The 15819-nt window shown below is 44.5% G+C and overlaps 1 protein-coding gene across 1 annotated transcript in view; it reads right to left on the reverse strand.

The window, feature by feature from the left end:
* ARID5B (AT-rich interaction domain 5B) overlaps positions 1-15819 on the reverse strand; it is a 129488-nt gene that overhangs the window by 38148 nt on the left and 75521 nt on the right. Inside the window, exon 3 of the mRNA XM_032952027.2 lies at positions 12649-13177. Within this exon, the coding sequence (XP_032807918.2) occupies positions 12649-13177 (529 nt within the window). The remainder of the gene's footprint in view (positions 1-12648; positions 13178-15819) is intronic.

Genomic DNA, 15819 nt, shown 5'->3' on the forward strand with positions numbered 1-15819 from the left:
TGGGATAAAGCGTTACCCCCTCGCACGGGCGGGTTTTGTCCGGCTGCTCCGGTTTCCTCCTAGGCGTCGTATGAACACTCATTAATCAACATCTTTATATATTGAGGACTGCAGAGCTTGGGAATTTTTTGGCACCGGCTTACAGCCTGGCTGTCTTTCAAGAAACTTGTCTGTAGTTGCGGCATGGAATTCGCATGTTTCGACACTATACGTGAAATTAAACATTAAACGTTGTATTTTAAACATTACAGGGTAACGTAAAAGTGAAATGCTGCCATTGCATTACAGTTAGTGCATCGGACGTGAAATCCAGCATTGGCCAGTTCGATGCCCCGGCACGGCCGTAGAAACAATGGGCAGGTTCCTTAAATCCCCTTCGCCCCCCCCCGCCCACCCAGCAATATGAATGGGGGACAGCCACAGTAGTCTGGTGGGGTGAAAGTGTGGGTACTCCCAATGGCGGAGCCAGGATTTTCAGGTAGAGGGGGGGGGGGGCAACCCCTCCAGCAATGAAAAATGATAGAGGAGTTGTTAGTAAGTAAGGAATTGTTAGTAAGTAAGGACTTGCCCCTTGCTTTTTATTCTACGTGTGCACGGCGATGGCGCAGCCATCGATCGAGGGTCGAATTTGAACCGCGTTGTGTGATCGGCATCGCGCTCGCTGAAGGTGTTGATGCCTTCAGGGAAGTCGTGTACTCTGTAGACGCAACTGCGCACAATTCTGTGAGTCACTTATAACCGCTTTGCCGTTAGTTATTGCCAATTATGGACTCAGGCTATTGTCCTATCATCTCATAGAGTCCCTGGCACATACCAATATGCTACACAGTGGCAGTGGCGGTCACAAAATGCCGATTTATTACTAATAAACCCCAATGATCCGATCAAAATCACTAATTTCGATCCACCCCCCCCACCCCACTGGCTCTGCCTGTGGGTATTCCATTCGCTATCTAAGAGACCTCCGTTAGCACGGTTAGCTACGTACATACATAAATCTGGCCAGCGAGGAAGAGTAGACCAAACTCTCTGGAACTCCCTCCAGTATAGGGGGGGCGCTGCAAGCAATTGCAAGGTTGCACGTACATTTTTTTCAGACAGCAATATTACGTGGTATAGTAGTACTATAGATATACAATTAATCAAGTTTCATTGCTGTACTATCATCCATTGTAAATCCATGAACACATTGAAAAGGCCAAATCCTAGCCAACATGTTATAAACTTTTAACATTCGTTTTTTTTAAGGGATGTGAAATATTACCGCTGTTGCAAGCTCGAGAAACCAGCACGTAACCTGCCGTGCGTGCACACAATCAATCCTTTGTAAACACCGATAATGAAGCGTTAGCTGAATGTACGTTTTAACGAGCGCCCGCAATGCCAATGGGAAGCGTGATACATATCTCACGGACGCTCTTAGACAACGCGCCAGATATTGTCTTTAACAAATAGGGCAGCATGTTTCATTTTTTTTTCCCTTTAGCACCTCGATAACTCTGGTTTTAACTGAACCACAACTGGGGACTGACTCCCAACATGTATTTATAGAGCAAATCTTTTTTTTTCAAACCACAGGTACATTTGCTTCCAAAGGCAGTTTTTGAGTTAAACTTGGCAAAGTGACACTTTGAAAAAAGGCATAAACACATCAAATTTACACCCCCCCCCGCCACCGCACTACTCTCTCGGTGCTGACTTTAGCGGTAAGCTAGTTCAGTGATGAAACATAAGAATAGGTGTTACCCTTTCTGGCAATAAACAGGTGTTAAGATTTTCAAACACCAAATAGAAACCTTTTTCAAGGCATCGAGTCTGCATTAACCACACGTACTTGTGGCAAAACATGGAAACAGACACGCTCTGGTAATATCAGCATTGTCTCTGAAACTGATTGGCCTACACCAGAGACAGCCTTCTCTATGGCCTTGTGTCGCTAGTGTCAGACCAGAGAACGCCAAACGCCGAACAGTACAAAGACAATGCAAGTATCAGAACATTATATTCTTTGGATCTTTTGGTAAAGTCACGTAGATAGAAAAAATAAATGTAAATAAAATATTTTATTGAATATTTTTTTTTCTATCTACGTGACTTTACCGAAAGATCCAAAGAATACGAATTCCTGCAGTCACGAAAGTTTTAAGTGAAATTTTATCAGAAGACTCATAGCTCAGGTTGACCAGCTATATCTATGGGACCGTTTTTCCAGTATGCAAAATGATGAAAAATAAGAATACGTTTGACCCTTTCTGGCAATAAAATAGTTGAAATACCTATTCTTATTTGTCATCAAGCTAGTTTACGTTCACACGACGCATCCCGTAGGCATAACACGTGGAAAGCGAGTCAGGCGTTCCAAGACACGAAAGGGAAACAGGGGGGCGCACGAGATGCTAAAAATGTATTCGCCTGCAGAATTTCTCTGCAGGCGATTCTAGAACCAAACGGACGAATAAATAAAAACCTCCCACCAACCCCAACACCGTTAAATACTTAAACAAACCGACTACAGCTTTTACGTATCATGAATATTAAATGCCCAAGGAAGGTTTGCGAACACAAAAAAAACATTATACACATTAAGGTTGTCGGTCCCCTTTTGTTTACAGGGCACATGCCATAGCAATGTGGCAGACTCCACGACTCAACCACCGCAGAGGCGAGGCATACAAAAAGCACCCGGGTATTAACGGAGACCAATTACTGGAGGGCAACGACTTCAAGTAATGTGAGAGTTGGCGAGGCATGCGTTCAACAGTGCGACTTGCAAGCCAAGTGAGCCTACATGCTTTTTTGTCACGAGCAGCTGGGTGTGGGTACCAGGGGTGACTATGAAATTGCACTGGTTTATGTCATTCAAACGCTATTCGGTCGAGTCTCAAAAAACGAGTTGCAAAAAAAAGTGCGAGCGTTACAATTTATGCCCCACATTAAACAATCCATCAATAGGATCCGTTCACACAAATTATGTCACCGCAGCTATACATCCTGTACAGTGACGGCGCTGGGGTCTGACCTCACTTCTGCGATTGGGAATTAACTTCAGCCAACTATCGATTTGCGCACACGCGCGTGCTTCGCCTACGTAAACAGATCTTTCAGAGAGACCGCAAAAGTAAGATTGGTAAACTGCAAAACAGCTGCAATCTCCACGAGCTTACTGAACAGTGAACGTACGGCTGATTAACAACACAAAGCGACTATCTTTTGCGTATCATGAATATTAAATGCCAAATGGCCGAGAGGCTGGTTGCGAACACAACAACCAAATATTACACGAATTAAGGAAGGTCCTTTTGTTTACAGGGCCCATGCCATAGCAACGTGGAGACTCCCCCAACTGACCATCAATGATAGATTTACCATCATCAGTCTCCATGATCCATCCAGTGCCGTATGAAGGTCTCCCTGCATGTCGTGTAGGCCATGAGGAATGTTTGACCATAGTTCGCAACGCTAGTCCTTGTGGGTTGGCGAAGACCGACAGCAGATAAGTAGAGTCGTATGAATACAGAATGACGATGGATTTGGACGCACTGCACCCTCCTGGGCCCTTGATGTCGCCAAAGCCGTACCTCCCCCACCCCCCCCCCCGAACGGATTCCGACCTTGTCCAGTCTACATACATTAAAAAGGGGATCTTTGCCGCTGTGTGTAGTTTAGACCTTTGTTGTACGCACGTTGAACTTATTTCGCACCGTACGTCGCCAGCCGTGCAAATAGGTGCTAAGAATTGAGTTGACACTACCACAGCATGTCTCTCACTATGAGCATGCTTTTAAAGTAGTGTAGATCACATTGTAAGATGAAGTAAATAGTACACCACGCATGCATCAAACTTTAAATCAAAACATCCCAAAAGGCTTTTACCAAAATAAGTCAGGGCAGACACATTAGCGGGAATTCATAGCAAGCTTTAAATGGTTAACATAGCAGCATGCCTTTTTTATATATATATAACAAAGAATATTACATTTCAGATTTTTTTGCGTACATTCCATTTCCAAAAAAAAATTAAGCGATCGTTTTATTTTTTGGACGGGACGACCAGCAAATGATGTTTTTAATCAGCCCTACAATCAGCGCTTCAAAGTTTCATTTTTAAAATAAAATAAAATTAGTCCTCATCAATCAGAAATGTAAACCATCACCGTTATGCCCCACTCTGTGTTTCCGAAAAAGCTTTAAAAGATTACATTGTTAACACAAAAGCAATCAGAAGAAGAGTCATATTTCAAAAACGTGTTAACGTTATATCAGTTGAAATGCCAAGTGCACATTTCGAAGCAATACGTTATACTCATTTACCATATCTAGATGATGCACTATACAAAGTTTTCTGTTAAATATTTATTTAACACGGCAAATCATCATACATATTTAAATAATTATTGTCTGAAATATATAGAAATACTGAATATGAATTGATGCCTCAATTGTATCAAAAATATTGAACGGAATATTCTGCACAATCTGGCATCTTGTGTGATGGCTAACCAGCACACAGTATTGAAGAGTTTAAGCGAACAAAGTCTTGCGTTAACATCACCCAGACATTTCTCTGCAAGTCAAGAATATGGAAATTAACAGATGTGGCAGGGTGGCTGAACGGGCCTCGCAATGGCTGTGTCACAGAACTAAGAAAACTCTGCCCTCGAGTTCTGTGACACAGCAACGCACGATTCAATCCTTATCAAGCGCAGTGAGCTAATGGTCACAGCCCGTTCACCGGTGACTACAGAAACAACAAGTCGAGTGTGCGGGAGGGAACGCCGAGACAGCGCGTACAAGCATCCACCCTCCAGGGCCAACCCCTAGGGGTCTCTCCTGGCAAAGTCCCGATATAGGAAGCCACTGGAGCTTACGCACTTTTAATGTATCTATGTACCATACATAGCCAACCGTGCTAATCGGAGGTGCGGGGGAAGGGCAAACTAAACACAAAAAGTAGTCCTAAAGAAATGATTTTCAATCTGGATTTAAAAGTGCAGATAGCTCTAGTGGCTTCCTAATATCGAAAGATTGAAAACGCATTTCTTTAGAACTTGCTTTTTGTGTTTAGTTTGTTGTCCTTCCCCCGCACCTCCGGTTAGCACGGTTGGCTACGTACGGTGCCACGTAAGTTCAACATAGACACGTACAATTGAGCTCCCTTCCTAAGAGTCCCTTTATGGCATAGTGCCCAAACGAGTCTCCCTTTCTATTCCCCGAGTCTCGACGGTGGCGGTACAAACCCGATGCAGCCACGGTGCCTGTGGTGGGGCCCGTCGGCCTCATGCTCATCCCCCCACAAGGTTCTCCCGCTCAGGGAACCTCTTGGGAAGTTGGGTCAAGCGAGAGAGGAGCCACACGCACGCCCCGAGCAACAAACGCAAAATCGGTGTTTTCCTCAAATAAACACACACAAATCCAGCCCTGAGGACTCGAACATTTGTTTGCTTGCCATGCGGTGAACGCACCTTTTGCTGTTGAAATAAATCAGAGGGCCTAAAGAGCCGTGACCTCAGAGGCGGACCCGTGACGTCATCTTCCACAGCACAATGCGATATATATATAGACACACACATTGCTAGCTGTTCCAAAAAAATTCACGACGTGACAGTTGATCGCACGACTGGATCGTTACGGAGGGAAATAAATATCCATACGCGGGCTTGGCAATTGTGGAAAAAAATAAAGAGCAATGTTTAAAGTGCAATTGTGTTAAAGCTGTAAAAAAAAATGTCTGAAGCAGCAAGGAAGACGTGAAACATAATCCATTTCCTATACTCACAATACATCCGTAGAATTGTGGGAAAAAAATATTTTGTTAATCATGTATGTAAATTACACGTTCAATTGAGCGAAAGCAACTTTACAAATGGGACAGAAGAAATGATAAGCAATACAAATAAGAGAGAGAAAAAAATAGATAAAAACAATTGATTCTCACATCGAATTGCAACCCAAACTTTGTAGACAAATTCCTGGAACGGCTGTGGGGAAAACTGGAATGGTAACATGCAGCATGAACAAGAGTGCAGTACCTCGCTTGTCCCGTACCTTCTGGGTCGCATAATCTCTTGACTTTGCAAGAACACAAACGCGACCTCAAGTCTTTCATTTTCCGTTATCAAACGCCAATCGACCTCGACAATTAAGATTTCATTAGGGCCGCTTTCCATGAAAGTAACCAGGTGAAGCGTTGGGCTCAAAAGGACATTAGATTGATTTTCTGTAAGCAACAAATGCACAGACACAGCCCACTAACGATCCAAAGCCTCTAAAATAGCTCCTTTGCTCAAAACCAATCACAGTCATCTTCTTGGTTCTTTCGGTAAAGTCACGTAGAATGGAAATAAAACAATGAAAATAAAACATAATACAATACAATTCTCACGACGTTTCGGCCACAACACAAGTAGCCTTCTTCAGGTGAAAGAACAGAACTGTCGGGACGACAGCGCTTCAATGAACACTGCTAAGCTTGGCAGCGTCTTTTAAGCTGTCAAGGAGCTCTGCTCCTCCCACCCAGCTTGAAAGACGCTGCCAAGCTTAGCAGTGTTCATTGAAGCGCTGTCGTCCCGACAGTTCTGTTCCTTCACCTGAAGAAGGCTACTTGTGTTGTGGCCGAAACGGCGTGAGAATTTTATTATGTTTTATTTTTATTATTTTATTTCCATTCTACGTGCCTTTACCGTAAGAACCAATAAGATGAATCCCTGCAGTCACGAAAGCTTTAAATCGAAATCCAATCACAGTCCCCTTCGTATTCACCGCCGTTCGTTTTTAACTCTCCACTTTTTAAAACAATACCAAACCTCTCCATTAAAATCCCACCGACAGAACCGCCGCTGTCTAAAAGAGAAAACGTGGTCGCGTTTACGAGGAACTGTTTTCGCGATTATGTTGCTCCAATTAAAACTACAAAGAGCAGATCATTTTGGGATTATGAAACAAGGTGTGGGTGCTATTTCATCTCAAGCAATTATTACGAGAGAATAAGGACCCACACAAAGAGACCAACGCAGCCTAAATGAAGTTCGACAATTTTACAAATCCCCTCCCCAAGTGAAACAAACCGACGTCTGTGGGGCAGGTTTTATTTTATTTAAACGTGAGACTAAGTTTAGATATAACATTATTGCAAATCATAAGTGCAATTATTCCTGCACTCGCCAAGGAATGAAGTGCCCTATTTCTTTAAAATCGTATATCGACTCAAAATGGATTTTAAAAATCTCAGTCACATCATTTGATAGGGGTAGCCAACATGTCAAAACTGCATTTTTTTTTTCAAACGAATCGCCAGCAAATGTTCAGATGCTCGGTTTGAGTTGGGATTTCAGCCACTGATGAGTAAATTGGGCTCTAGTTTAGAGATGACATACTAGGCCAAGCTACCATTGACTCCCCAAAAAAACCCATCAAAGGAAATTTTAAATTTTGATTTAAAGCTTTCGTGACTGCAGTAATTCATATTCTTAGCTCTTTCGGTAAAGACACGTTGAAGGGAAACAATTAAAATAATAAAATATATATAAAACAATACATATTCTCACGACGTATCGACCATAACACAAACGATCCGCAAGTTGCAGACGTTCAATATGACGTCTGCAACTTGCGAATCTCCTCCAATCCACGTGCTCCTATTTCCGTCTCTCAGTGCAACTCCAAGAACGCCATTCTGTGCTTCTTTGCACGTACTTTAGGATTTGTTTAACATTCGTTGTCAATGTCGATGCCTCTCACCCATATGGCCGATCAGCACGGTTTGGCTATGTATGGTGCGAAAAGAAGTTCAACATACATAACAGTTGATATACACTGTTCTCATAAACGTTCTTAATTAGCCACATAGGCACAACAGTTATAAAGGGTGGATAGGGATCAAAATCATATGGAGAGGCAGATGAGAGTGGGTTGTGGTGCTTGGAAAACTGAACTCAATAATGAAAGTAAATTAATATATACAAAGACAAAGATCCCCCGTATAGCCTTAACAGACTGTAGGGGCAAGTGCTGTTAGTGAACACCTATAAAGGCCAGCACAGCACTTGAGGGGGTGGGTGGCCAGCACCACGCCCGACCGCCTTTGTCTCCCCAGGGCAATGTTTACACACTGCACCAAGTACTCATTTGAGGCTGAGTCGACCAAGGGGAGTCCCAGAACCGGTTCAGATAATCGTCACTGGTGTTGGCCGTGAGCGGGAATCGAACTCGGGGTGTGTCAGGTTCGTAGCGCATCGCACTGACCGCTACACTGCCACTCCCCACTATATACACACACAAATACCTGCAGACTCGAAATCGGTAGTTTCCCTCTGATGCAGGACACAAAACAATAGTTATGGGGCTGTACCTAGCAGTGCACAACACATTACAGTGTCACTGGCTTTGATACAAAACATGTGCAACTCTTTCCAGCAAGGCAATGAGTTTGTGGTTATAATGAAAACGGGTTTTTAAAAATATTTTTTATGACTTTATCTCTCGTGAATTTCCACGCGTTAGGTGGAGGATCATTAGCCGGGTTTGACAATCGGTCGTTCGCTCCTCGCTAAGCACTACATTTCCTTCCACAAAATGATGCCTCCTGATAGTATTGGTTGCCATTTCCCCTTGGAGGCAAACGAGTTGTTATTGTGAATTGCGCTGCAGACACTCGAACGGCAACAATTAACAAGCCGCGACACGCACAGCCATACCTGAGCCGCGGCAATACGCGTCGTGACAACTCGTGGGAGATGATGGCAAGATGCAACAATACACGCGAATTAAATAAATATGCGTATCATCACACATTTCTCAGAACGCGACAACTTGCTCAATGATCAAGTGGGGAGGTGCTCAGCAGCTCTCCTGGCAGCCCTGAGGCAATGACAAAAATTTCACATTCCTATGACAGGCACCACTTTCTCCATCTATAATAATAATAATTTACATTTATAAGCCGCATTTAATCCATAGATCCCAATGTGCCGTCACGTATGGAAAGGAGGAAATAAACAGAACCTGCAGGGTAAACGGCCAGGACTAGGGAGAGGGGGACACTAAAGGCCAATTTAAAGAAGTGAGTTTTCAAGACAGACTTAAATCAATGGCTCTCACGACTCTGATTGTCTTGTTAGCAAACGCAAAGCATTGTTCAAGTGTCTGGGAGCTCCACAGTGCCAAGCGCCTGATCACCCCTGCAGGTACAGAGCCTTGTCCTCGAAGAACTTTAGCAGAAGGCGACCCGAAGATCTGGGGGACCATCGTTGGGAGTAAAAAAAAAAATTGATCAGTTCCCACAAATATTGTGGAATTAACCCATTACGGGCCTTGTAGATCAGCAGCAGGATCTCATAGTCCACTCGATACTTGACTGCTAGCCAATGAATGCATTGACAAAGAGAGCGGGTTGTTATTCTTGGTTCTTTCGGTAAAGTCACGCAGAAGGTAAATAAAAAAAATAAAACGTAATATTATATTTTATTTTATTATTTCCCTTCTCTACGTGACTTTACCGAAAGAACCAAGAATATAAATCGCTGCAGTCACGAAAGCTTTAAATCGAAAAAAAGAGAGCGGGTTGTATGATGCGCTGCTCACTCTAGCAGCCGTGTTCTGAACGGTGCTTAAGTCTACCCGCATGACTGGGAATCCCGAACAGTGATGCCTTGGGAACGGGAGTGGCGGTGAGGTGGTTAGCACACCATGCTTTCCGCACACTTGACCTACATTCAATTCCCAGTCGTGGCTAGGACCAGTAGAGCTTTTAAAAGTCGATTTTTTTTATTCTGACCTTCAAAACTCCAACCGCTACTTCAATTACAGCTATCACAAGGGAAGAAAAGAGGAAAATTCATATATTGATCTCAGATCACTCTGTCATTGGATCACTTGTAGCCGATTAACTTAGAAAACTGAAGTAAACAAATCCACATCCACGTTTGGGTGTTTACATGCACCCGAGGAAATTCGACCTCGGAAAGATCAAAGTTTGACCGAGAAAGGTCAAACTCTGGCTTTGAAATTAAGACCACGCCCAGTGTCAAGATGCCTTCTCCATCCTGTAACCTTAGCACGTGGTCTCGATACATGCAATTTTGTTGCTGCCAAATGCTCTTTAAACGTCCTCATAAAAAGGACCCTTTCTCAAAAAAGTCTTGCCTCTGCAATTCCATTCGAATGTTCACCATCATCAGCCACGGTCAATCTGCTGTTGGATGAAGACCTTCCTGTGCCCTGTGTTAATTTCATTCTGAGGGGGTCCATGGATCCAGTCCAAACATTTTTACTTGTTGGTACCATCCTGAGATGGCAAATAATGAGTGGTACCAACGCGTTTAAATCGCTTACAAAAGCGATTTATGCAATAACCCTATTGAATACAGACTATGTTTTCAAATAATCCACACTTGAAAGCCACATCCAAAATGAGAGGCCAATGTTTTTGCTATTTCTTGCTAAACAAATGGGTCCTTTACTTGGAAAATTAAAGTATGAGTGACAAAATTCGATACTGTGCATTCACCAACAGTGGCTGCACGCTCATCAGTGGCGGCGTGCAGCAGCTGTGAGTATTTATTGGGCATGCCCTTTGAAACAGGAGATGGCTGTTTTTTAAGGACTTTATTTTCGTCCCATGAAGTGCACCGGTTAATACAGGAAAAGGAAAAACTTAAACCCACAAACAAAAAGCCATTCCCACTCATTGACACCAGGGGGTGACAAGCTCGCAAAGAATACAGTGGAGAACGCAAGTGCCATCTTGAAAAGTATGCACATTCAACGCGCCATATTAGAGGGCATGTTCCAAAAGTGTCCGCACGCTCTTTTGATGAGACGTGCACAGTGCTCATGTCCGTTAGCAGTCCTGAACCGGTGGGGTGTAAATTCCACATTCCTACGACGGGCACCGGTCTCTCCAAAGAAAAATCGAAGACTTTTCACGAAGGGCTGCAGACTCATTTTCTTGACCACAAAGGGGTGACAGAGCCCCAAGTTGACCCTGGTCAGGAATTAATTGTACGTTGAATTTCTTTCGCAGTACGTAGCCAATCATGCAAATCATAGGTGCGGGGGAAGGACAACAAACTAAACACAAAAAGCAGTTGTAAAGAAACGAGTTTTCAAACTGAATTATTTAAAAGTGCATAGCTCCAGTGGCTGCCTAATAACGGAAGAAAGAGCGTTCCATACGGCCACAAAAGCGCATCTGAAAACACGCGATGCAGTGACCTTTTTTGTTTGATGGTTAGCCAAAAGCTGCTGCGAGGATGATAACCAGAAGCCATTGCAGCTTGGCAAGCACAAAGCCAAGTGAAGAGAATCTAGAATTCCACCAAATAATCTCTCTACATTGTGTCACTTAAGACTACAGAAGCTAAAATTATAAAAATGCTAAACGCACAAATCCACGGAGAAATAAACACCATTCATTTACTGCTATGGAAAACTTAAAACCTTCACTCCCACGCCTCCCAGAAGAGCACGTGTATAATTATCAGTACCCATGCCATATTATTTTTCCCCCCAGTACATTTAATTGCGCATTTTGAAAGAAACATTATTTTTATGACTTCCCATTTTGCTAAACGTGTCTCATTTTGGATAAGTTTTCCACTGTATTCCAAGAATCTTACGAAGTATGAATAAATAATAAATACAGGCTCATTCTTTAGCTATAAATGACAAAACAGAACTGGTGAGTTCATACAAAAACAGAATGATTCATCCGTTACACAAAAAAGAAAGGGTAGATGACACACAGCAAAGCTGGTAATCCAGTGCAAATTAAACAGACAATTGATATAAACAAAAACGAACGTAACAAATATCAGCAGCAGCCACCGCACATGGTCCCGCTATAACCATCTCTATAAACTTGTGGTGGAAATTAGTATTTTCCATGACAAGTATCAGTCGGTGCATGAACCATCATGCAAAATCCGGTCATCATCGCAGCTGCTTTTGGATAACCATCGAACAAAGACGGTCACTGCATCGCGCGCTTTGAAGATACGCTTCTGCGGCCTTCTGGAATGCTCTTCCTTCCGATATTGGGAATCCACTGGAGTATGCATTTTAAATATAGATTGAAAACGAATTCTTTATAACTTATTTTTGTGTTTAGTTTGTTGTCCTTCACCTGCACCTCCAATCAGCATGGTTGGCTACAGTGGGGAAGAAGTTCAACATACATACTACATGTACACAAAACCACTGCTATGTTCTACAAAGTGGTATGACTTCAACCCTGAAGCGATAACCCTCCCATACTGGTGGCTAATAGTTGAATAAAACCAGGCAATTGTGACAATTATTACCACGATCATCAAAATTAAATGGTAATTTTTGGGTTAGATCGCGTAAATATAAATGTGTCGTTAAACCCACCACCATCCGGACACACAGCCAATCAGTAAGGTTTGTCACGTGAACAATACGTGCCAATTAGTTACTAGTTCAGCACACCGGTGTGTTGGAGAATAAACCCACGACATTTAAATTTACGCGATCTCACCCCAAAAAATAAAAAAAACCCTTTATTACGGAAAACATTGGTCGTAATAAATACAGGCTCAGGTGTTAAACGTGACCGCGATTGTTATTACTCGAGAGCCGTGCGCTAACGAGGAGGCGCGAGCAACGGGGGGGGGGGGGTATCTCGGTTACCTGCTGGCGGCTCCGCGCAGTCGCAGTCCTTGTCGGCGTCCTGCGCCTCGCCGGCCGCGGCGCTCTGGGCGGTGGCGGCGCTCTGGGCGGTGACGGCGCTCTGGGCGGTGACGGCGCTCTGGGCGGTGGCGGCGCTCTGGGCGGTGACGGCGCTCTGGGCGGTGGCGGCGCTCTGGGCGGTGACGGCGCTCTGGGCGGTGGCGGCGCTCTGGGCGGTGGCGGCGCTCTGGGCGGTGGCGGCGCTCTGGCTGCGCGTGCCGACGGCGCCGCGGGCAGGCTGCTCCCGCGTGCCCGAGCGGCCCCGCTTGGCGCGCTGGGACGCCGCGTGGCCCAGCGGGTCGGGGTCTCGCGGCGGCGGCGGCGGCGACGTCGGCGGCGAAGTCGGCGGCGACGTCGGCGTGGGGCGGGGGACGTCGGCGCCAGGCGCCACCAGCCCACGCGTCCAGCCGCAGGGCTCGGCGTAGGACACCCACCGCACGAGCTCCAGCAGGCCTAGCGCCACGTCCTCCTCGGCCGCTATAAGCTCGTCCTGCAGCGAGGACACACGAGGGGGGGGTAATTTTCAACGTCATCGCGACCCATCGCCAGCACCGCCAACACCATGAGTTCTATCATCGTCGTTGTTATGGAGACTCACCATCAATGCCACTGTCACTGATGCATCACCAGCACCACCATGAATTCCATCATCATCATCATCATCGTCGTCGTTATGGCGACTGATCATCAATATCATTATAACTAATACATAACCAGCACCACCACCACCACCACGAGTTCCATCATCTTCGTTACTCATAATGAATGTTACTGTCACTAACGCATCATCATCATCCATGGCATTGTCAGGACTGAAAATCAATGTAGTAAGGAATATTGCACAAGCTGGACCATCGCCATAATGGATTCCATAATGATCATTATTATCTACATCGTCATCACGATGCATCACCAATATCACGCACAAATGAATATTCATCCGTGGTATCATCATTATAATTATCATCACCATCATCGTCATCGTTGTCATCGAAGTGTCTCCCAAATTAAATGAGCAAAGGCACAGGGCACATCACCACTCATGCGCAATCAAATCTTTAGTGAAAATTTGCATTGTCCCACGACGTATCAGTCTGCCCATGGAACAACCACTGGTGATGTTCCACTAAGTGTTACTACTTTACCGACCCTGAAGCGATGACAACACCCTCCCATACAGGTGGATAATAGTAGAATAAAACATTCAATTACTCCTACTCAAGCAATCGTCCCCAGGTGAAAAGATAGAGCGCTATATCTTTTCACCTGAGGACGATTGCTTGAGCGCTGTATCTTTTCACCCGAGGACGATTGCTTGTGTTGCGATCGAAACGTCGTGATTTTTTTTACTATTTTTCTATCTACGTGACTTCACCGAAAGACCCAAAGAGTTTGAATTCCTGCAGCGGTCACGGAAACTTTTAAGTCAAGATTCAATTACTCGTAACCTTCGAGTACCACCGGCCGATCACGATCATTATTACCATGATTAACGGCAGCAATACAGCGTGAAAATACTGCCCGTCACCCGTCGCAATTCCCTTAATGACAAACATCATCATTAACAACATCACGATTGATGCGTCAGATTAATGATAACTGCCATTACACCATCCACATTATCATCGTGGCCATTATTATCTTATACATAGCTTGTTTGCCCATCCAAGGACGGGTATATATCTGCGGTACATCGGAAATATTAAATAGAGAAATTGTTCAGCTCATGATTATTAATGTACCATGTGGAGTGACGTCACCCGCTAATGGTTATTGGGGAGGGGTGCGGCATGTGGAGTGACGTCACCCCCTCATGGTTATTGGGGAGGGGTGCGGCATGTGGAGTGACCGTCACCCGCTCATGATTATTAATGGATGGGGGGGGCCTCATGTGGAGTGACGTCACGCACGGGACACACACATTCCTTGGCTTATTATATGAGTAATGGGCGACGTTGCCCGTTTTTCACAGCGCTTGAAGAAGTGCCACTGTCAGAAACGTCGCCTATTATATATATTGCCTGGTAAGGCGGTGTTATTGACAACGTGTTTAGATACTTCTTGCTTGTGCACCACTGCCAATGCAGCATTACCAAATAACGTGCTCTCTTTACGATGGGCATCGTCATCACTTTGCTCATTTTATTTCAACATCACAATCGGTGTCATTCTTTACTCTCATTCTCGGTATTCGGGGGGGAGGGGGGGGGAAAAATTTTTTCATGAATGCTGTTGCGGGTGAAACACTCGCAACGGAAAGGCTATATTTTATTTACGTGCGAAACAGCACTTATCTATTTATACATGTGACAAGCTGAAGCCAGGGCACCCGTAGAATACCCAAACTGAGACCTGAGTTGATATCTTAGTAGATAAGACTGCAACAGTCGTTGTGTCCATCCCATAGGTACGTGGATCCCCACTCCCCCACATCCACGTTGATCAGTTTAGAATTTGTACATATTACCCTGGAGCATGCCAACCAAACCGACTGCCTGATGACGTTCAGGTGTTCACTCCCTGGCGACCCGACTGACTACCTGATTAAGTCTCGTTTTGCTACCAGATAAAGCATTGCATTTCAGAATAATGCGGGCATATGAGGTTGTACTTCTTTGGTATTGCATAAGCTTAGGATGGCTCACCATTTGCCCAGGACAAACCTGTTTGACTGGACAACAACTTGACTGCAAGGCATGGACATGGCTGAATAACTGAACAGGAATTAAATGCCTCTTGGGATAGGCCATATATCTACTGCCAGGCTACGTATACATTACATGTATATTGACTAATGTGTCGAGTGTTCTTTATACCAAGAAAAGAGGCAGCCAGACTTGGCCAGCTACACAGTGGGGCAAGTCTCAGGCTGGCCGTCCTCTCTATGCCATTCTACGAATGCAACAATCAATGTCAAAACCGATCCAGAGTTGTCTTGTGTTAGAACGGCGCTTTTTTGGCGTCCTCTGGTCTAGCACCGTTTGAGGCGAGGCTCAGAAGAAAGCTGTCTCTGGCGTGGACCAATCAGTTTCAAAGACAATGCATATATTATCAGTGTGTTTTTTGTTTGCATTCTGACCACAAGTTTTGTGGTTAATGCAGACATGATTCCTTGTAAAAGGTTTCAGTTTT

This window comes from Petromyzon marinus, chromosome 11, assembly GCF_048934315.1.
Source record: "Petromyzon marinus isolate PM22_M1 ecotype Great Lakes invasive population chromosome 11, UKy_Petmar_22M1.pri1.0, whole genome shotgun sequence".
In the NCBI taxonomy this organism is placed as follows: Eukaryota; Metazoa; Chordata; class Hyperoartia; order Petromyzontiformes; family Petromyzontidae; genus Petromyzon; species Petromyzon marinus.